The following is a 23,796-nucleotide window of genomic DNA, read 5'->3' as shown; positions in this document are numbered from 1 at the left end:
CGCTGAGTGACCAAACCGGTGGCACTGTAAGCATCTCAATGTTCTGCATTGCCGCCGAACGCTTCCAACGAAAGCGCAGCGGAGGCCTACTGGGGATAAGTACGAGGCACAGGTGTCCATAAATGGACATAATGTGCGGTATTGAGCTTACGGTGATAGTGCCCTTGAGCACCAAGGAAACCTCCTGGTTTGTTGTCACCCACTGTTCCATTCCAGTGCATCTCCATACTTCTCTCTCCACCGACTTCACCTGACCATAGGCCTGGAACGCCTCTTCATGCATCGTGATTCAAGGTGAGGTGGAAGACATAGTAATTTAAGCTTCTAGCTTTTTTAAGTTTTTAGTCTCCGGATCTATCACCATGCACTTCAGGCCTCTGACACGGAGCTCACCGCAGGCGACGAGAGCCTAATTTGCCGCACTACTAGCGCAACTAACCATCCATACATGGCTGATGTGATACTGTCCGACACCTACAATATCGGAAGTATTCACAACCTCAAGCAGAGCGTCTCGGTAGTCAGGAGCACGGTATGGTCTGCCACTCAAGTCCGCGTGAAGGAAAATAGAATTCAAAACATCGTTACCGGTTGCTAGATGCGGGAGGACAACTTTGTAACTTACATCTTCGTTCAAAAACGGGGTCGACGATCCTCGGCCTGGGGCCGATACGCTGTTTCCAGCTGAGAGCATTTTCGAGCACAGTCGTTCCACACGACTTCTTCTTCTTCCACCCCACCGCGGCTTTTCAATTTTTTTATCTGCAGTTTGATTACAAACCTCAGAAGAGTTTGTGATCACAGATCATACTCGTTTTATATGGGTTAAAGTATCAAGCAAGACGAATGACTGTGATGAAGCTATGGTGTCAACGCCACAGCAGTTACGCGGTTCCCGATGTGTACAGGTGTGCCCAGTACCTGCGTCATTGTACCCGTCAGGTAGCAGACATCTGCCTGACTAAAGGTGAGGCAGATGTCTGTGCGTAATGGTCAGGTGCGTCACTGGACACGGTACGTGAGGGGGCGCGACGTCATGCGTGTATAAAATTAGTGTATAAAATGAAGAATTGGAAGTGGCTTAGCTCGGCTATGCCAGGACATACGTAGCGAAAGCTAAGGCATAGCATGGTTAGCCTTGGTTAATCTTGATTCCAAGCCCAGGTTGTTCTGGCTGTGTAGCTATGTTGCAGCGTTTAGCTAGTCGTTCGGCACGCTGTTCATCTGTTTCCTGGGCGATTCGTTTCCTCTTCACCTCGTTCCGATGTCGATTCCAGGCCTCCTCCTGCTTATCAGGATTGTCGCCGTCCATACTGCCGCCTCAACTGTGCTTGCGGCGCACGCGAGCTCTCCTTTTCAATCCTCCGACAAGCTATCAGGCATGTGACGCAGCTGGCGAGGCGAGTGGAGTAGAGCGCAATGCCGAGGAACGTTGTGTGACGAGGAACGCGGTTTGACGTCTTGTGCCTCCTTGGAGCACGGCTTTCGCTTTAAGAAATGGCCAGGCTTAGCTTGGTTAAGCCAAGAATGCGTTGCATATTGCGCGAGTTGGGGCCCAGCTTTTCCTCCGGCTGTCGTGACGTCACGTCACGTGGTTGCGCTAAAGGTCAATGGTGGCTGCCCGGCCGCGCCCAAGGGCTTAATTGAGTGATTGCAATATGCAACGCATAAAATGGCTCATACCCTCAATGGTGGCTGCCCGGCCGCGCCCAAGGGCTGAACTGAGTGATTGCAATATGCAACGCATAATGGCTCATACCCTAAATGGTGGCTGCCCGGCCGCGCCCGAGGGCTGAACTGAGTGATTGCAATATGCAACGCATAAAAGCATTAATGTCCAATTGAACGGCGCAGAGTGGTCCTTCTATTTATGGACTCCGCGCGGGCGAGCGAGCGCGTTGAGACGCTTGGTGCATTTTCATTTGGCCTTACCAAGGCATAGTTAGAAGACAGGCTAGAGCTTGCGCGGACAAGGAATGCGCGGAAAAAGACATATCACAAAAGGGACTAAATGGTTCTGCATACCCACACGTAAGCAGACTTAAGTGCTTCTGCCAATTGTTTTTTCTTGCGAAAGCAATTATATGGACACAGCAAGCGCATTTTTGCCGTCGTCGTGACGTTCCGTATGAAGTCCCAAGGCGATTACACCGTCACTGCGCGTCGTTTGCTGTACGTGCGAGTGAAAGGACGTGAAGGAAACCTACGATCGCGGCTGAGCCTGGCGCACGCGAAGGAGAAAGCGGAGAGCAAACGCGCTGTCTTCCGTCGCGCGATAAACCATGGCGGGACGGGAGGAAGGGCGGGTGTTCGGCGTTGCGCTCCGGCAGCAACTGCGTATTTCGCGGTCGGGCGCAAAAGGACTTGACGATCGCGGCTCAATCTCGCGCGCCATATATGGAAGAAAGTGGGGAGGCAGCTAGGGAAGAGGGGGCGGGGGGGGGTCTTCGACTCCGCCAACAAGTGCGTACATTGGGTGGCAGCGCGCGGACGCGCGCGCCGCGTGTTGAAAGAGTTTTGCACACGGCTCATATCTTTGTGCGCGCTATGTTCTCGCCGCTTTTGAGGTGTGGCGATAGACCGCACGAAGGTCGCTTTGTTCGCTGGTACTGCCGCACTTGCTCATACCAGCGTCCAGCACATTGCAGAGAATGTCCGCGCTCACGGAGTGTGCTGCGTTCATGTTTGCTTGTGGCCGCTGGTACTATGATTGTGAATTAAATTTTTAGGCTAATGTTTTCAAGTTTATTCGGCATGAAACTACAATCTTTACCTCGTAAAGCTGTCTAATAATTTGCCATCGCAAACTTTTGGGAGGAACTGCAACCTTTCTTGTTACGCAGAGTCGACAAAGCGTGGATTATAACACAACCAATTCACTCACGTGTTAGCATTCATGGAGCAGAGTTTCTCCTCAAACGAATAGTTGGAAAGTCGCGCCTTTTTTGTGAGCATTAGCGTGTCCGCCTTTGTTTTTCTTTAGTATGACAAATCAACTAGCCCGAAATAATGCACTCGTGAACTTCCTGCCCATGTCGGATTGTCCCAAGCCCGCGCGCGCCGTCCCGAATTGGAAGACATGCTATTGAACGAGTTCCGAGCGTTGGTGCAATGCTTGCCAATGACATGCACGTGTGATACCTGTGGCACAAAACAGTGAGAGCTGTTGATTGCGCATTCATGAACTGGCGGGCGATCTTCAAGTGAGCGCTTCGGGAACGAGAGAAGGTCGGCCGTGGTTGCAGGAGTTGAGTAGACCTTGCGGATGTACCGGTGAAATGCCGACGCAATAAAATACTCGAACTGAAATTCATAATGAAATTTTCAATGAAGCTTGGAACAGTCAGGAGGCGCCAAGTAACCAGCCGAGATATTTCTTGATGGTTGTAACGGTTTTCACGTGTTCTGGTGGGGCACGGGATCTCTTCGAAGGTTTAACAAAACTGCGAATAATTACATGTGCGACGTTATATATATATATATATATATATATATATATATATATATATATATATATATATATATATATATATATATATATAATGTGTTATTCTTCGTACTTTCTTCATATCTTCATTTTTAATAAGCGAATTTTAGTACTTCTGCATTACAACACCGTAGATTTGCTTCAGTATCGCAAGGAATGGTTGTTACTATTTATGCCGAATATACGCCTTAGATTTTATGATAACCACTGGCTACACAAAGGGCGTTTCTTCATACTGGATTGAATTACAGCCCTTCCATTCCTAAGCGGAAATGTTTATGAGTAAGTTCAAAAATTTTACGTTCCTATGAAAGTGCGATACTCTTGATCTATTAAACTTTCATAGAATGTTTTTCTGCACCCGGCACCGCCACTTTTAATATTGGCGAGTGCTAAAGCAGATGTAGGCGTTACGATTTTCATGTGTGGGCTTAAATGCGTAGAAACTTTAGGCCATTCATTATAAAATGCTATTAAGTGACTGCGATATCATTAGGAGATCGCTATATCACGATGATATTGGTAAAATCTTGTACGGTATTTAGCTACTCACCAGGCTACCTTTCCGTTATTCTTTTTGTCACAGCTACTTTACCTAATAAAACGTACATCTGTATCCTTAAGCACCGTACCACTGACGCGATTAGAATGTTTTTAAGAGTTAACGATAACGTCGCCTCTAAGAAACGAAAAACAAAATCGATACTATTTTTACACTGCACGATTGCTTTCTTTCAAGGGTGGACTTCGAGGTGTCGTTTGGACCGACTGTGTGCAGCTCCTGATGATCCTTTGTGCCCCAACAACCATTATCGCTAAGGTAATAATTGATTTCATGCCACCAGGTGCCGCAACTCATCCGCTCAATGACCTGGACATCAGGAAATACATCGCAGAGTAAGTGCACAAAAAATTGATACAACACCATCTATAATAGCCCACTTCGACTTGTACCTGGTTCTGAATCCCACCTTCTGTGTATAAAACGAACTCGGAGCACTTGCATTCTCACCATGCAAAACTTGCGTCTTGCAAAAGAGATTCATTCTATGCGCCTTTTCAAACTCGGTAGGGCTATTCCCTTACAGCTTCGTAGCTAGGTCACCGAAATGTAGAAAGACGAAACAGTTCAGTGGCACTGCGTCAGTGTTCAGAAATACTGCAGTTTTAGAAAGACATGTCTCTCGTGACGCAATAGACTTTGATCGAAATAAATCAAAAGTTCGCCACTTTGTCGGAAGGGCGACGAAATTGCAGCCATATGCGCGTTTCGCGTTTTGTTTAAACTCCTCGGATGGTGTTGTATTTCTATGCGGGTGCTACAAATTTCGAAGCAGCACGCAAGGCAACTTCCCCTGGACATGAGAAACAGCGCCCTGACAGCTACCAGGCGTCTGAGAATGCTAGCGTCATAAGCCGTGTCAGTGGCGTTTCATGCGGTGCACCTCGGTGCTGCACGAGCGGAGACTGGACGAGACTGACAGGAAGCTGTCGAAATTGGTCAGCGCCCAGTGAAATACCAGGGGCCCGATTCACAAAGCTTTTCATTCGCAAGTGTGCTTTACAATTGGCCGGCCAACTTACCTAATAATATGTCAAGCATCAGGATTGCTGTGTATTTCCTCTTACGAACAATTCTAGGAAAGAGAGTTTTCTGAATAGTGCCCTCGATTCGTAAACAGCACTGACCAGTGATCTTTCAATAATGGTTTAGACTAAAATGCCTCCTCTGTAAACGAAATGCATTGTGGCCTTTCTTTGCGCTCTCCTATTGCGAAAATTCTGAGGAATCAACCACTCAGGGCTATAGAATTTGATTATGAAACTTTGGTGTTTCGATAATACAGTGTCTATCTTTCATGTGGAACAATTCATATGGACAACGTGCACCTCGACGGTGGCAAAAATTCGCGAGCCGTGTCCGTATAGTTGCTATCACAATAAAAAGAGGCAGCCATTCTGAGCCATGACTTAGAAATCTGCTTGCCTCAACAGATACAGCCTGGACTTTACCAGCGAAGAAAATGTATGGAGTTATATTTTCGGTGCCGCAGCTCCAACAATGTGCCGCTTGTGCTTTGACCAAGTTGTTGCACAGAGGTTGCTAGCATCCAGAACACTCAAAGATGCCAAAAGGTAAAATTGCATGCCCAATATTTTCCTTAGTTTAAATAACTGCATAAACCAGAATATAGGTATATATATATATATCTTATTGAAGAAAGGGAGCTGAATTCACCGCTAGTCTAATATAGTGGTCTTTAGCAGAGTGTAAGTAGATGACTGACCACCTGTTAAGTGCATGTTGGCGAGTGCATAGTCCATGCCCAAATGTGACTACTGGCTATTTTTTCGTTGTTGTTGTTGCTTTTGTTTGTGCTCTTTCGATCGAGTTCGTGTGTGATTTCTTTTTTGTTTTTGTCTGGAGAGCGAGGAGTAGCGGCACACGGAGAAACTTTGGATAGGCTTTGAAGATAGCACTTTTAATTCCTACGTTTCTGTATTTGCCTAATGATTTTGAAACGAAGTTGCGACACATGAAAAAGTTATGACGCTACTATTTGCAGCTGGACAGCTGGCACGTCTTACTGCCAGTTCAACTCAATAAAAAAAGTTACGTGAAAGCTAAAGCTCGCTGGTTGTCACGCAAAAATGGACTCTTTTATTACGAACCGCTATTATGGATCATGTGTTTCGAAATCAGAATCTTAAAATGAGATACAACTAAATAGTTTTGACGTCAGCAGAGGGTTGCGGAAGGTAGGGCTTATGACTAATTAGATACTCCACAGTATTTAATTATACGGGTGAATTCAGCATGGGGAACTTGGAATGTATCAGAAAATAGACGACGGCAAACTTTTGCAGAGCTTCATTTTAGGATTCACAAACACGTACTGGTAAATTTGGTTGCAGTGTTGTGGGACTATGCCATAATATTTAACCCATTTAGACAGCGTTGCGCCAATGCCGATTAAACGACAAATACTAACAAAAATAAAAAAGTTGCGTGTAAACAGAGTTATAATTAGTAACCGGTATTTAGTTTGAATTGCATGAGTATAATCCCCGATATGGGCGTCTTGCCCTGGAGTTTGAGGTATAGCAGCGGCGCCTCGTGGCGCCGCGCGATATGTTATCTAGGTAGTACCAGCTTGGGTAGTATTGAGCGCTGGCTGTACCGAAGCGCGTTTCTAGCCCGAGCTTTGCATCGATTCGCCCTTTTTTTTTGCCCTGTTGCGAGTGCGAAAAAGCTCGTCACCTCTCACAGAGGTGCAGGCTGCGAGTTCGCCGCAGCCTATAGCTAAACGAAAACGGACTCTATGCATGTATGTATGTATGTATGTATGTATGTATGTATGTATGTATGTATGTATGTATGTATGTATGTATGTATGTATGTATGTATGTATGTATGTATGTATGTATGTATGTATGTATGTATGTATGTATGTGTGCTTTATTTCCACAAAACTAAATACAGCTTTGCGGGGGTAAAGTGGGGAATAAAGCTGCTCGTAGCAGCCTGACCACCCCCAAATACTCTTACCACAAGAAAAGAAGGGAGCAGCGGAGCGGGAATGCAGTTTCCGAAGTACTTACACATTCAAGCACTACAACATATCATGCATACTCATCGCAAATCAGGCAAGGAAGAACATACAACAAAAGCAAGATGTGAGTAAGCAAGCGAAAACACAAAATCACCCTGCACTTCAAAAGCATATAGGCATTGTACAAATCACATATGAGAGAGAAATCAAGAATATCAGGAGGAGAACAAGTTGAAATATCTATTTTATTAACAATACGATCGTTTAATAAGCGAGGTAGCCTAGAGCACAGCATTTGTGATCCATAGTTTGTGTGCGATTTTGGTACGTGCCAGTACTCTGGCTTTCTTGTGCTGTATGGAGTCTCGTGTAGTTTTAAGTTAGCCATAGAAGTAATGTAGTTTATGTTCTTTTTTGTTCGTTTTAATACGCAATACTAAACGATACTTTAAAAGGGCCTGTACTTTCGGTGTGTTAAGCTTATGAAATAAATGAGCTGAAGGGGAATCGTATGGTTTATTACAAATAGCGCGAAGAGCCTTCTTTTGCAGTATATACAGCCTGTTGATATTTGTTTCAGAAGTGGTAGCCCACACAGAACAACAATAATTTAAATGGCTCAGAAAAAGTGAATTATATAACAAGCACTTAATAGAGTGAGGAAGATAGTTCAAGGAATAAAAAATTCCAGCGATTTATGAAAGCTTACTAGCAAGAAAATCTATATGGCTCTGCCACGTCATAGTATGATCAAAAATACACCTAGTGGTTTTACTGAATGTACAAGCTCAATTTTAGACTTGTTCATTAGCAAATCTTCCTCTAGGGTAATTTGCGTGTTCTTAGCGCGAAGTAACACCGCCTTAGTTTTTTGCGAATTAATAGTCAAACCGTTGTCAAATCACCATGTGTATAGTTCATTCAAAGCTGCATTAGCTCCTATAATCAATTCGGCAGGGCGGTTAGATGGAAAGAATAGCGTACTTTCATCAGCATAGACTAAATAACGTGTATCAACATCAATGTTTACTAAATCCCTATTAAAGATATTAAAGAGGAGGGGCCCTTAAATACTGCCCTGGGCAACACCTACATTGACCGATCGAACTTCAGATTTAAAGCTATTTACTTGTACAAATTGATTTCTATGAACAAGATGCGACCTAATGATGTGAAGTGCATTACCGCGTATACCGTAGTGGTTTAGGTTACTAAGCAAGAGAGCCAGAGTGGTTTAACTTACTAAGCAAGAAATATATACTGTGGCGAGGAAAGCATATCTCGCCTTGAAGAAGACAAGTCCACTTGTCGGAACGTTGGCTCCTGCATTCACCTTGTTTTGCCCATCGTCTTGAATTTCCATCTCCCGCATTCCCCGTCTTTTTTTCTGGATAAGCAAGAAATCGTGATTTATAGAATCGAAGGCTTTTGAAATGTCTACAAATAATCCCAACGGTAGCAAAAGTTCCTCAAAATTATTTAGAATTAATTCTTTCTGTTCAAGCAAAGCTAGCTGTGTTGAGATATTTTTCCGGAAAGCGTACTGATGCTTAGTTATCAAGTTCTGCTTGTCCAGAAAGTCTGATATTCAGCAAGAAATAATTTTTTCCACGCACTTCGATATTATAGGGCGAATAGATACAGATCTATAATTAGGTAAGGCAGTTTTGTCACCTTTCTTGAACAGTGCAACTACTTTTGCCGCCTGCATTTTATACGGGAACACACCGGTAGAAAGGCAGATATTATAAATATGGGCTAGTACTGGAGCGATTATATCTATTACAAATTTCACAGGCTTGATTTTAATGTTATCAGCATCGCAGGAATTGCTATTGTTTAGTACTATTGCGTTCAAAGATACCTGACTGTTTCCAGCATTACGTGAGACGTAATGCTGGCAGCAGAAGGAATCGGGGACGCCGATCCAGAAAGACCTAGCTCATGAGCTGCAGCATTGAAAAAGCGTCGCCGTCGTTACTGCTGCGTCGTAGGCTGCCATGAACAAGAAGACCCGCCGTGGTTGCTCAGTGGCTATGGTGTTGGGCTGCTGAGCACGAGGTCGCGGGATCGAATCCCGGCCACGGCGGCCGCATTTCGATGGGGGCGAAATGCGAAAACACCCGTGTGCTTAGATTTAGGCGCACGTTAAAGAACCCCAGGTGGTCAAAATTTCCGGAGTCCTCCACTACGGCGTGCCTCATAATCAGAAAGTGGTTTTGGCACGTAAAACCCCAAATATTATTATTATGAACAAGAAGGCTTGAATCTGAACATCAGATTCTACCGTTTTCCTCGAAGGCCTCACGGAGCGGAGCGTCGGGCGCCCTGGCTAGCTGCAGTTTGTCGCGCTGGTTAAGCGATACTTCGCGCCATGCTGACTGCTTAGCCTGTTTTGAAGCTTGCTTATCTGCGTTCTAAAATTCGGTCTTGTGCGACTACAGTCCCGACGGCAGAGCGGCATAGCAGCAGGCTACGCTGGTGATTCACGATTCAAGACCGTTGAGCACGTTGAGGCAGCGCAGCAAAGTACTATTGATTGCCGCACACCGGCGTTCTAGCACTGTCATTAAAAGATACATCAAGAGAGTAGCGCACGAGCTCGCGCTGCAGCGCGATTCGCACGTACGTTACTGAGAGCTCATTTGCATTGCATCAGTGATTTATCTGTTGCTAAAGGGAGAGAGGGCCGCTACTGCAGTGCAGGCATAACTACGTCTCTAGCAGCATGCTATCAGCAAAGATTGCAGGAGGCCCACCGTTTTGTGGCATGTCGAAAGACCACTGCCGTCGCGGCGCGTACCGTCGTGCGCTCGAGCAGTTCCGTACACATGCCGTCTGCTTATCGCTGCTGTGAATTCATTTATAGCAAGCATTTCCTCGCGTTTGTGCGCCTGAATTTAGCAGCGTGCCAACATTGCCTGAAGCTCAACTTCGTACGCGACTCGCTTCACTTGCGATTGACACCGCGCTTCGCCGCGTATTTCTTGAGCGGCGTACACGTATGCGGCGTTGCATAATTTATTGAGTTTGCGCAGCGTGCCACCCGTGAAAAAATCTTCGGCGCCCGATATTCGCCGCAAGCCCTGGTACAATAAAACCGAAATTGGCGGGTCCATATTGGAAACGTGCTTTCCGAAGCAGACGACCGAGCTTGGTACTACCCAGTTCAGGATAGGGCGCTTTTTAGCACCATTTTCGCAACGCCCCCTGGGCAATGCAAGAGCCCCATAGTTGAAACGAGGAAACGTTCAAAACAAGCAAGTAATTTCACCGCCTTTAAAGTAGCGTTACCTTTCGACAAACTCTGAGACCCGCAAGCTGGTATCTATTTACTAACGCGCCCAACTGTCGTTTGGTAACTTACCTATTTTTTCAATGTTGCTAGTTCAGGCTTTTTCCTTCAGGGATCACTACTTGCAAGATTTACATCATGGCGGTAGCACGCGCGCTGGTCATTCTTCTTTCCAAGGTTTCTTTTGCTTACTCTTTTTATGTGCATACTACAGCTGCACGGATTCTAAAAAAACTTGGAGGACGCTTAAGCATCGCCTTTAAGTGTGGAACTCGATAGCATTCAAAGATACCTGACTGTTTCTCACGCTTCCCGGAAAGTGGGGTGCATGGAACTGTAATGTTTACCAGCAAACGCTGGCCATGAACGCTTTGCACGGAGGCGGGCTTTCTCGTAGAAACGTGGGCTCTTGTGTAGGCCGCGATGTGACGGAGGCGAGTGCCAGCTCAAGGTATTGCAAGGAACCGGGCGCGCCGCTCCGTGGCCCCCGAGACACCCGCGCGCCGGCGCGCGCTAATGGCGCACGACGCGGCTGGTCTGTGAATGGTAGAAACGCAGAAAAAGGGGCTTACTTGAGTTTGTGCTTAATGGAATTATGTTTTCTCGTATAGCCAAATTCCAATCCGACTGCTACCATGTTTGTAGGTTGCGCGCAAGTTTACGATTTTTTCCATGTATTTTCGCCTGGGTATGCGTGTTTCGAAAATATTTTCGGAAACGGCGCCGGACGCTGGACAACAACGCTGGATCTTCTGCGACACGGGCTCCTTAACGATCTCGCTTTAATATGCACATATGTAGCAATAACAGATGCATACATAATCATTACTTTCAGATGTTGCCATTATGTTCTTGAAGAATTCAATTTGTGGTCGTGACCATATCCTAACATGGCCCAAGTGTAGGTAACTGTGGCGAAACTCAACGACGACGACGACGACAGTGCCGACCTGTGCGTCGCGTCGCGCACAAAAAGAGGGCACGAGGGTGCGGCGGCATGGAAAGAAAAGAAAAGAGGAGGTGGCAGGCTCAAGCGCAGTAGACGCAGGGAATGAAGACTGGTTCTGCAAGGTGTTCGAGCAGCCGGGGTTGGACAGGGCTACCCGGGTGATCCGCTGGGCGGCCTTATGCCAGTTTACTCTCCTGCGGATGTCGGTGTCCAGTTCGGCTACCAGCGAGCCGCGACTGTTCCCGGCTAGTACTGTTCCTGGTCGACTTGATCTATTGCCGTTCCGGAACGTTCGGTCCGCCGCCACCGCTCACGCAGCAGTTCGGCATGTCGAAGGGCTACGATATGCTCAGCGACAAAATCATGCCGCCACGGGCGCAACCTTCTGAAGACGACGAGTACGTGAGCGCAAGCAAGCACTTGTAGCGTAGGGACAGCCAGAACGTGTAACATGTATTTGACTTAATTTGTGACATGGGCATCGTTCAGTTTGTATAGTGTATGATGTAGTACTTAGTCGCAGCATATGTTATTCACCAACCTAAGCGTCCACAGCTCTATCTTTCACCGCACCGCACGTGAGCAAACGTGACTGTCCGCTATCTCTACACTACAGTAACATTCGGCCTTTTTTGTCAGAGGTATTAAGCCGACATTGCTTTAGAGGTTCAGGTTTACCGAAGAGGGTTACCGAATCAATTTCCGAGAGGCCAAACCCGATAATGGGGAAATAGGGTGTCAATTTGCAGGTAGACTGCTTGGTTATTTTGATCATTGGCAACAGCTGGCCAAAACCGAAAGGACATATGACGCTTTGAAAGACAGGGTCGTCTCGGAATAATTTTTGCGTTGATTCAACCAGAAGCTTGCGGTATTTTTGGAGGAGCGAAGTTGTAAGGATGTGGGCAGTTTAGCCGCAACAGTGGATCATTATCTTGAAGTCCAAGGCTTTACACGTGTGGCTAGAGGCACATATGGCTAAAGTGGGGCGGCGCCAAAAGAGCCAACAAGCGCTCAAGGAAAGCCCCATTGCTTCACAGGCAATAAACGGGGCCACAAGCCATCTGTTTGTTGGTTTGGAGCCACAGGAAGTCGATCCGTGAGCAATGTGAAAAGGCAGAAACCGCACAGCTTTCCCAAAAACACGAAGGACCGCAACGAGGCTTTGTGTTCCGGTTATGAACGTGGCCAAACAACGCAAGAAAGCACTCTGCGCGAACACTGCCGAATTGCAACAGACATCGAAGACACCAGATGTGACAAGATTGGTTTGACTGTGGAAAGCCCCGTCGGCCCGAAGGTTCGAACAGAAGGAATGCCGACAGGGCCAGGCTGTCTGGAAGGTGAACCTGTGACCGTTCTCAGAGGTTTAGGTTGCGATACTGTCATCGTAGAAGGCGCTCTAGTTCCATCCGGGAAGCTTACTGGGGAATCACAGACTGTTTATTTATTAGACAGTTCCGCTCAATACCTTCTGGAAGCAGAAGTTGATATTGACTGCCCGTTCTTCAAGGACCCAGTACTTGTCATATGCATGTAGCGGCCACTGTATGATGTTGTGTTTGGCAATATCAACGGCGTCTGCCCCTCTTTCGAGTTGCTTGGAAGCGAAGCCGTACTAAAGCCTGAAGAACGTACAGATGCCTGTCTGCAATGTAAGGACAACACCGATCCTGTTTGCGACGACGCTGTGGCGGCCGTATCACGATTCAGTGGCAAATGATCCCCAAAGTTGACAGTAGACATGCCAAGCCCGTTGGATGTTGGTTCCGACAGATTGACGGCAATGCAAAAGGAGCATCGAAGCCTCAGCGGTTGCTTCGCTGAAGTGGGCAAGACTAAAACGACATGACCGACCACTGCCACATTCGTAAGCATCAATGGACTTCTATATCGGTGTTACAAGCCCGTGACACAGAGAGAAGTGGAACAGATGGTTGTTCCGAAGGACCTTCGAGCATCCGTCCTGAAGACCGCGCACGAAGGCATACTTTCCGGTCACCAAGGGACAAAGAGGACGGCGGATAGGGTTTCAGAATTCGACTGGCCTAGTGTTCAAGCAGGAATCACGCGGTTTCTGAAGTCTTGCGACATTTGTCAGAGGGCCGTCCCAAAATATATTGTAGGTCGTGTACCTCTTAGAAACATGCCAATCATAAATACGCATTTCCAGCGTGTCACTATCGATATCATTGGACCTCTTTCACCCACATCGGCAAGTGCTAACCAATATGTCCTAAGTATGGTGGATTTCGCAACCCGCTATGTAGATGCGGTTGCGTTGCCAGGCATCGCCACTGAAAGAATTGCCTACGCATTGCTTGAGACGTTTTCCAGGGTCGAAATCCCACGAGAAATAGTAACCGACCGAGGTTCACGATTCACCTCAAAACTAATAAAAGAGTTAAGCCGTCTGCTTTCTTTTAAACAGCTACCGACCATGCCTTACCATCCGATGGAGAATGGTCTAGTGGAACGCTTCAACGGAACGTTGAAGTAAATGATGCGGAGAATGTTTCAAGAAAGCCTGAAAAACTGGGGCCCATATTTATCCCCTCAGTTATTTGTATACAGGGAAGGCCCGCAGACAAGCTTGTGTTTCTCGCCCTCTGATCCGCTATATGGTCGCTACATAGGTGGACTAATCCTGAAGGAGCTATGATCATTGAAGTCAACTACATGACGAGACAAAAAGAGCGTACAGCTACGTTGTGGAGCGGCAAGAACGGTTACAGCGAACATGCGAACTTGCCCATGAGGTGTTTCGAAGGTTGAAGGCTACCCACAAACAATATTATGACAGAAAGGCGAAGGTTCAACACCTTGCCATGAGAGACAGAGTGATAGTTCTGCTTCCATCCGACAACAACAAATTAATACTGACCTGGAAGGGGCCTTTTACTATTACTGACAAGAGAAGCGACATCGACTTCGTCGTAGACTTAGCGACACGAGCACGTATCTTCCACATCAGTCTCCTGAAAAAGCATGAGAAGCGGGAGTCATTAGCAAAGGCAGAACACCAAGCTGCTGCCGCGGTCAACCCCCACGAAGGTGTTGAAAATAGCTACCCTCCATTTATTGCACTCAAGCAGAAAGAAACGTACGAGAAGGAAAAAATTGCCACGGACTTGCCAGTAGAGCAAGGCGATCAAGCAAAATATACGATGCGTGCATTTGAAGACATTCTCCGATGTCCCTGGCAAGATGCATCTCGTTGAGTGGCAACTAGGACTGACCACAGAAGCGCCAGTGCACGTGCGCCAATATCTGGTAGCTTTTGCAGTGAAACGGCAATCGAAGACGAAATAGAGGAAATGCTGAAACAAGGCATCACCCAGCCTTCGCACTCACCATACCAGTCACCGGTGGTAGTAAAGAAGAAAGACGGCAGCATGCGTCTGTGCATTGATTTCAGGCAACTAAATCGAGTGCTCATTCCAGAGCATGAACCCATTCCACAGGTTGACATGATGTTCTTCAAGCTAAGAAAGAGTCGCTACTTTTCAAAGTTTAATTTCGCAAAAGGACATTGGCAGGTACCAATGCAACCAGAGAGGAAGCAGACGACCGCCTTCCAGTCAGCATCGGGCCTGTGCCTGTTCCGATTCATGCCATTCGGCATCAAGACCACGCCAGCTGTCTTCACGTGGCTGATGAGTAAGGTAGTGCACGACATCCCAAATATTTACCGCTATCTAGACGACGTGCTAATTGCTACAGAAACACGGGAACAACACGTTCACACTCTCACACGTTTTTTCCAACAAGTGAAGAGCGGTGCCCTGATCATCAAACCCTCCAAAAGTGAAGTTGGGTTCACTTAGGTCGAGCTTGTAGGACATGTTGTAGGCCATGGTGCCTTACGTCCACAGACGGAGACACTTGAGAAAATAGAAGCCGCCACGAGGCCGATCATTGAAAAGGAGGTCCTCTCATTTCTTGGCTTTACCGGTTATTACCGAGACTGTGCCAAATTATCCCGAAGTGTCAGCAACCTTCCCAGAGCTGACTCGTAAACTGGCATCAGGGACGCGCATTAGGCAGCCTTTGATGAAATTTGGCACTTGCTTTCTGTGCAGCCGATCTCTGGTCCCGAGATTTAGAACAGCCATTTATACTACGTACAGACGCCTCATCAAGAAGCCTCGGCGCTGTCCTACTGCAACGTCACCAGGGGTCTTGTCTTACACTCGGTTACATATGCAATGCGGAAGCTACTACCCAGAGAGACACGCTACTCCACCATAGAACGGGAAGTCTTCGGCCTTGTATGGGCCATTCGAATGTTCCACGTGTTCCTCTACGGGAAGCATTTTATTTTGGAAACTGACCACGACCCACTTTCATACATTAATTCCGCAAAGCATGTGAACAACAGAGTGCTCCGCTGGAGTTTGCTCGTAATGGAGTATGACTTCGCTGTAGAGTATATCAAAGGCAGTGATAACATTGGCGCCGACTACCTCAGTGGGGTCTCGTGGATCTCAAATATGATACCGACTATTCTTTCTCTATATGCTGATGTTAATGCTTGTGTGTATTGTGTGTGTGCGCTTCCGAAATGCGTGAACAGTGCGAAAGACTGATATTTCACATGTGTGCGATAAGTGCCAGTGAAACCATTGCTTTTTCTGCAAGCCCTCTCCTCAGAGGAAAGTTCAGAGCAACCCCCACCCAGGAATGTTCAGAGCAACTTTCCTTCAGAATGCTGGAAGAAGGACCACCACAACCACGACCCGCTGTCCCGGTGACTACCGTGGTCTGCCCCAGCCCATTGCGGCAACGCGACCCACCCATCTTCAGTGGTACCGAAGACCATGATGTAGAAGACTGGCTCGCTGACTACGACCGGGTGAGCATCCACAACCACTGGGACAACACCAAAAAACTTAATTACGTGTCGTTTTATTTGAGCGGTGTCGCCAGCGTGTGGCACCGCAACCACGAACGTGATCTGACGACGTGGACGGCCTTCAAGACTAACGTGACAGAGGTATTTGGGCGCCTCGCGGTTCGCAAGTTTCGCGCCGAGCAACCTTTGCGTGGCCGCGCGCAACAGTGCGCGGAGACATTTACCAGCTATATAGAAGATGTTGTCGACCTCTGCAACCACGTTGACGTCGCAATGGCTGATGCTGAGAAGATCCGCCATATCTTAAAAGGCATTGAAGACGACGCCTTCCAGACGCTGTTGGCAAAAAATTCCTCGACAGTCTCTGAACTGGCCAGTCTCTGCCAAAGCTTCGATGAACTCCGCAAACATTGCATAGCCACCCGCCAATGTCCTCCTCAGGAGACTTCGATGTCGAGCTTGGCTGTTTCCCGGGATAACACGTCGCTACTGCTACAGATCAAGGAGTTCGTCCGTGGAGAGGTGGCTCGTCAGCGTTCTCTGATTCTCCTTACACAGGGCCAGTCGAATTTTCCGTTGGCGCCCTCTCTCCAATCTGTCATCAAGGAGCAGGTAGCCGACCACATACCACCTTCTCTCCAGTAGACTCCGGTTGCCGCTCCCCTACGTACGCCGAAGTCACATCGAGGCCTGCACCACTGACCTGCGGTCGCCTTCGCCCGGCTTTGTGCCCGCCCGTATCCGCTCTAGTCTGGCCACTAGTGCAGTATGCATGACCTCAAGATCATTCGCGCACGGAAGACAATCGCCCGATTTGTTTTTATTGTGGCTGTGCTGGACACGTAGCACGTCACTGTCGCCTCCTTACACCAAACGTCCCCAACAATGTGCATCCATATGCTCCACGTTTCCAACAACGCGTCAACAACATCCGGCGCCTGCACTGCTCGTGTCGTAATTCAGGAGGTCCTCTATAGCACAGAATTCATCATGTTGCCATCATGTTCACACGACGTCATATTACGTTGGTACTTTCTCTCCACACATCATGCGATCATTGACTGCGCCCGTGCCGAAATCGAGCTGTTTCAGTTTTCGACCGATATTATCACTGAACATCAGGACCATTGTCGCAAAATCTCCGTTCCAGAAGACACCGTTATACCTGCCTTGTCTTCCACTCTTGTCAGTATCTCTGTGACTATGTAGATGACGGCACAGTACTCTTCGCTCCGTCTGAACTCTTAGTTCGCCGCCGTTCACTACCACTGCCGTTCGCCATCCTCGAGTTCAAAGCTGGGGCCTCTCTCATGTGCGCCTCAAACCCATCGGCTGAACCAATTACTTTACGCCGTTGTGAAAGCCTTGGCAGAGCAGAGCGACTGACCTCATCCTCCATATTTGACACGATGGACGACTCCACTTATAGTGCTGCTCTCGAGGCATCGCATCCTCAGTCACTGCCGCGTTCTTTTACGCCAGTTATTGCCAATGACCTTACGATGACGCAGCGCGACGAACTTCTTCGCTTGCTCCAAGGCTTATCTTCCTTTTTTGATTGCCAAGCAACATCACTCGGCCGCACAACGACTGTTTCGCACACTATCGACACTGGGAGCCATGCACCAATTCGACAGCGTCCCTACCGAGTATCGGCGACAGAAAGACGCGCTATCAATGACCAGGTGAACGATATGCTCAATAGCGGTGTCATGCAGCCTTCTAGTAGTCCTTGGGCCTCACCAGTCGTCATGGTTAACAAAAGACGGCACCGTACAATTTTGCGTCGACTATCGAAGGCTTAACAAGATTACCCGAAAGGATGTATACGCGTTGCCACGTATTGACGACGTACTTGACTGTTTGCAAGGAGCGGAGTTTTTTTCCTCCTTAGATCTCCGCTCTGGCTACTGGCAGGTGCCCATGGCTGACGCTGACTGTTCGAAAACGTAACACCAGACGGCTTGTATGAATTCACTGTAATGCCGTCCGGTCTGTGCAATGCACCCGCCACCTTCGAACGCATGATGGACGGCATCTTACGCGGCCTGAAGTGGCATACTTGCCTCAGCTACCTCGACGACGTTGTCGTCTCTTCCCCTGATTTTCCGATCCATCTTCGGCGTTTACATCAAGTTTTGACCTGTCTCCGGAATGCTGGTCTCCAGCTTAATTTAAGAAAGTGCCGATTTGCAGCTCGAAAACTGACTATATTAGGCCACGTTGTCACCAAAGAAGGCATTCTTCCTGATCCTGATAAACTTCGCGGCGTATCCGAATTTCCGAAGCCCCCTAACTTGAAAACACTACGCAGCTTCATCCGCCTATGCTCTTATTTTCGATGTTTCGTTCGCAATTTCGCTACTGTGATCGCACCACTTAACCAACTTCTCCAAGGCGACAATGCACTTTCTGCTTGGTCCGAAGCCTCTGATCATGCCTTTACGGCTCTTCGTCACCTACTCACGTCCCCGCCAGTTTTGCGTCATTTTGATCCAAGCACACCTACAGAATTTCACACTGACGCCAGTGGTGTCGGCCTTGGTGCCGTGCTCGCACAACGCAAGAACACTAATGCTGAATACGTAGTCACTTATGCCAGTCGTGCCCTCACGAAACCTGAGGCCAATTACTCAGTCACAGAAAAAGAGTGCCTGGCTATCGTATGGGTTCTTCAAAAATTTCGGCCATATCACTACGGTCGACGATTTGACGTGGTGATGGATCATCACGCTCTTTGCTGGTTGTCCTACCTAAAAGACCCGTCGGGCCGCCTCGCTCGGTGGGCCCTCCGAATCCAGGAATATGACAGCCGTGTCGTCTATCGTTCTGGACGCACTTTGACGCCGATGTCCTCTCGCGCTCCCCAGTTCAGACAGCAGGACTTTTACCTACAGACATGACATCTCACCACTTGACATCCTGGACATGGCATCGGAGCAACGAAAAGACCCATGAATCGTCATGATACTCGACTTTTCGTCAAATCCTCCGGCAACTTCGGCACGTCGAGCGTTACGCCGACAGGCGCCGCATTTAACAATCCGCGACGGACTTTTATACCACCGCAACTACAACAATGACGGCCGAAAATGGCTCTTAGTAGTGCCTCACCACCTACGACAAGAGTTCTGCTCCGCTTTTCATTCTGACCCGCATTGTGGTCACGGCGGAGTGCCAAAAACGTACACACGGCTTCGCCTACGATATTATTGGCGAGGGGTGTACACCTTCGTCCACAAATACGTACGCTCCTGCATTGCCTGCCAGCGACGCAAATGTGTCCCGCATCTCTCCACCGCACCTCTCCAACCACTTCCTTGCCCAGCTCAGCCATACGACCGTGTCGGCATTGATACATACGGGCCTCTTCCATCTACAGGCGCTGGCAACCGATGGATTGTCGTCGCCGTAGATCATTTGACACGGTATGCTTAAACCGCCACCTTGCCTCGTTCAACACCGCCTCGTTCATTCCAAACAACTTCGTTCTTCGCCATGGCACCCCTCGTGAACTGTTGAGCGATCGGGGCCGCGTATTCCTCTCGCACGTCGTGCAGTCACTCCTATCTGAATGCCAAATCATTCACCGCACTACTACTGCTTATCATCCACAGACCAATGGCTTAAAAGAACGATTTAACAGTACTCTTGGTGACATGCTATCAATGTATGTTGCATCTGACCACTCCAACTGGGATCTTGTACATCCGTTCGTCACTTACGCATATAACACTGCCTCTCAAGCCACTACCGGATTCTCACCGTTCTTTCTGCTTTACGGCCGTCATACCTCCAGCCCCATTGATACTGTTCTCCCGTACCGGCCGGACCCTGCTGAATGCTCACCTGTTTCTGCGATTGCTCAGCACGCCGAGAAATGGCGACAACTGGCTCAACAGTGCCGCCAAAAAGAGCGCCATCACCTCAATCCTCCACCTCACCCCTTCCCCGTCGACTCACTCGTGTGGCTTTGGGTCCCGCCTGTTGCTGCTCCTGGCCTTTCGTCCAACCTCCTCCCGAAGTACCACGGGCCCTACCGCGTGGTTGCACAAACATCACCAGTGAACTACGCGGTCGAACCCGTATCGCCATCTCCCGATCTGCGTCGTCGGCGGCGAAAGACTGCGCACATTGACCGGCTGAAGCAGTATTACGATCCACCCACCTCTTCGTAAGTCGCCAGGATCGCTACTATTCAATTCCAGGGGTGATTGTGAAGAAGATCGGCAGGCTAAAAAGCCCCGTTGCCATCGCGTGGCTCGTACTCAGCTCGTTCGCTGGCTGCGTCCTACTGCTGTTGCCGCGTTGGTCGCTGTTTCTCTACGACCCGAATAAACCCCTTTTACACAAGCATGTTTATTCTCTCTTTCTCTCTCTCTGTCACCGTCTTTGCAGCAAGTCTGTCACTCCGCCCATCATCACCACTTGGTGTCTCTCCTTCATTTTCGATATGGCTTTCCTAATCGGTTTCCCCGAAACGTGATAATCTGCACTCGTACGCCTGCACCTACGATTTCTGTAATCACCGGTTCTACCTAACGCATGTTTGAATCACAAACAAAGACAACTCGACGCTCTCCTTCCTCCTCTCTCGCTGCAGAAAGTTGCACCTGCACCTTATTTCTCGTTTATTTCTCGAATAAATTAAGGCGTTCTTGCACAATCAGGTAAAAGTGCTTTAGTAGGCGCAATGAGCTACTGAATTTTTTAGAAAGTTATTTTCTCAGTATGTGACCCTGAGGGTTAAAAATTCACTAGGCGTAAGAAAATGAGTATGAAATATTCTAGCTTCATGTTCTACAAGGAAGGAGCGATATGCTGCCCCCATTTGTCAATTACTGTAATGATGCAAATATAGGAATCAAATCGATTTTGCTAAGCACGAGACTTTTGGCACGTACTGGTGAAGAATAAAAGTTTACGCATGCCACCTTCAAAGCAAGCTTCATAGAAGGTAAAGCTCTGACGCGCTTCCTATGTGTGCTTTACAGGAATGCGATTACCAGTTCAGTCCTTTTATTTTTGGTTTTTGTACCACTCTTTTCAATGGGCGTGGCACTGACGATATGGTTTCGAGGTTGCGATCCAGTCTTACTGGGCGCGGTTGATCGCATTGACCAAGTGAGTATTTTTCGCATTTTCTTTGAGAATATTTGTCATTTTAATGCGCGATACGGCACTGGGCCAGTTTGTCAACTGCATAAGCGTCCATACTAACCGTTTGTCAATGAATAATTATCCTTGTGTTGAGGCGGCAAGGCACCTCTAGGTGTGGCAATATATAACCACATGACACTCACACCGGCATGGATTCACGTAAATGAAAATTTCGCTTATATTCCGTAAATATCAAACAACCATGTTTTAAACATTTCCATTTGGTGCGCGCGAACAAAAATTCCATGGCCGCTATGCGTACTTGGCTTGCCTCACATCTTCGAGCCAGCAAACTTTCGCGGTTTGCACCACGTTTCGCTGCGTAGCAAAGACGCTCCTGTTCCGCGCGATGCTTATCTCGGGCCAGGGTGTCTTCGACGCTGAGTGCACGCTTTGGAGCCATTTCGGTGGCGTGTGTATGCGCGCTCGTTATGCATACGTGGCCAGCATGCTGTTGAGAAAGCAGCTCCAAACGCTCTCTTCAGTATATGACGATTGTAACGCTTACATATAACAGCCCAGCACGCGACCTCCACAGCCCAGCGCGAGCATTTCTGTCGCATAGCAAAGCAAGAACAGCACGTGCGATAGGCATAAACTGTGAACGCTGCCGCAGCGGCGCACGCCGGCATGCGCGGCGGCGAGCGCCATCTCGGGGTCTTGCAAGAAACCCAGCGGCGCTTGCGACCAAGACCATAAGAGCAGCAGCAGTGTTCCGAAACGTGGGAGAAGAAGCACAAAATGCTTCGCTTTAAAAATGATAGCTTTTCAAGTGTCCGCGGAAATCCAAATGAACATCATTTACAGTTATCACTTCTTTCTGTACTGAACTCGTGATTTTTGGCACTTGTTTAGCAGGCGACAAGCGAGGGCATTGAAGCGCGAAGATAATTTTTGCTTTTTAACTGGAGGGCTCTCCGAAAGTTCACCTTGGCAGATTGATACACGAAGTATGCCTAGGCTTTAATTAGTGGTTTGTAATAGGTGTGACTGAAGAATGTTAGCCGTTGACCTTTTCCTGTTTTGTCAATAAATAAAAAAAATGCGCTGCATCGTGGGCGTAGATTTTCCTCGACTGTGAGTGATGGCACGGTAGCTGCTTTGGCTATGGAAAGCCGTTTTTCCCTTCGGTGATTAACTTTGGGCTCACAACCTCCAAAGATGGGTCGCAAGAAGTAAATAAATGAATTAAAGCACACGAGGAGCTTACATTGTAGTCCGTACCTATTATTTCAATGCCGGCAGTGCTTGGTGGACGGAAGATATTGCCCTTGCACAACTTAATCAAAGCCAGCGGTCACATCAGCTCCAGCAAGCCATCCCTCTCATATTGGGAACTACGATAGCGCTAGAAAGAAAGCGACATACGTGGAAGTGACAGCATGCGGCGCTAATTTCTAACAGTAGGAAGTTAGTGCCGTGTGTTGTCATTTCTGTGCCTGCCCCTTTCTTTTTAGCGCGATTGAGGTTCCTAGTATGACAAACAAAGTAGTACAAATAAATGCCTGCCTCCAATAACAGCGCGCAAAACGGGGGACGAACATACAAGAGCGATGCGCAGCTCCTTTGCCTGTGCTCGTCACTCGTTTTACATGCTGATATTGTTTGAATTTCACTACAATCCTTATTTAAGACAGCCGCTATCCAGGAGCCTGGGGCTAAACACATCATATCTGCTTGACGTAATCCCTCGCCCCTATCGACAATCTTGCGATAGAAATCGAGAAACACCCAAGGTGACATACCGCAGCAGTGGTAATAGCGTGGCTATATGTCAGAAATCAACACGTTCTTAATAAGAGTACGCAGATACACAGGAAGAGACTGTGGTAACAAGTGTTACAGTAATAAATAATAAACAAGTAAATATGCACAATAATTAAACAGATAACTATGAATAACCTACTATCACGAATGTCTTTTCTATTGGCGGCGAGGAGTTACGGAGCCGCCATCTGTCAGAAGCGCCTCCCTTGCGTATGAGGGATCACGCGGAGTGCTCCTCATAGATTTTGCTTACGGCGCTCAATAAGAACACCACGCGTTAACCCTCCTGGACCTTTATATAGGTACTCTCAATAAGAGGGAAGTTTTTGACTGTCGATCTAATAATCTTGGGCTAACTGAAAGCGGAAAATTGCTTACAGACGCTATCTCTTTACCGAATACGTACAGTGAACGTCACTGTGCGCGGCCGCCGCGATGGAGTCTCCCAAAAGGGCGTCTTGCGTGAAAGGTAGCCAAACGCTGAGAGCGAACTATGTGATATGTGTTCCTATAGTGTGCTGTCTGTATAACGGAATGGGGCATAACAGAATGAAGCCTCAATCTAGCGATGACACGGCTCGCAGCGACCGACTGCGCGTCTGCATGCATGTCCGCGCACAATGTTTTGGTTTCGCTGTGAGCGCGTTTTCGCACCGTGCCGTGAACTTTGGGCCGTAGCATTTGACATTACACTCGAGCAACCATTGTTGCATGGACGCTATCAGAACT

At 47.9% G+C, this 23,796-nt stretch overlaps 1 protein-coding gene across 2 annotated transcripts in view; it reads left to right on the top strand.

Moving 5' to 3' along the window:
* Positions 1-23,796, top strand: part of LOC139048442 (sodium/iodide cotransporter-like) — a 77,820-nt gene that overhangs the window by 25,060 nt on the left and 28,964 nt on the right. For both annotated transcript variants that reach the window (XM_070522829.1, XM_070522830.1), the window contains 3 exons: positions 4,227-4,384; positions 5,483-5,623; positions 21,135-21,264. In XM_070522829.1, the coding sequence (XP_070378930.1) occupies positions 4,227-4,384; positions 5,483-5,623; positions 21,135-21,264 (429 nt within the window). The remainder of the gene's footprint in view (positions 1-4,226; positions 4,385-5,482; positions 5,624-21,134; positions 21,265-23,796) is intronic.

Source organism: Dermacentor albipictus, chromosome 8 (genome assembly GCF_038994185.2).
Source record: "Dermacentor albipictus isolate Rhodes 1998 colony chromosome 8, USDA_Dalb.pri_finalv2, whole genome shotgun sequence".
Lineage (NCBI taxonomy): Eukaryota > Metazoa > Arthropoda > Arachnida > Ixodida > Ixodidae > Dermacentor > Dermacentor albipictus.
Note: the sequence above shows the minus strand (reverse complement) of the source record. Positions and strands in the feature narration are given on the sequence as shown.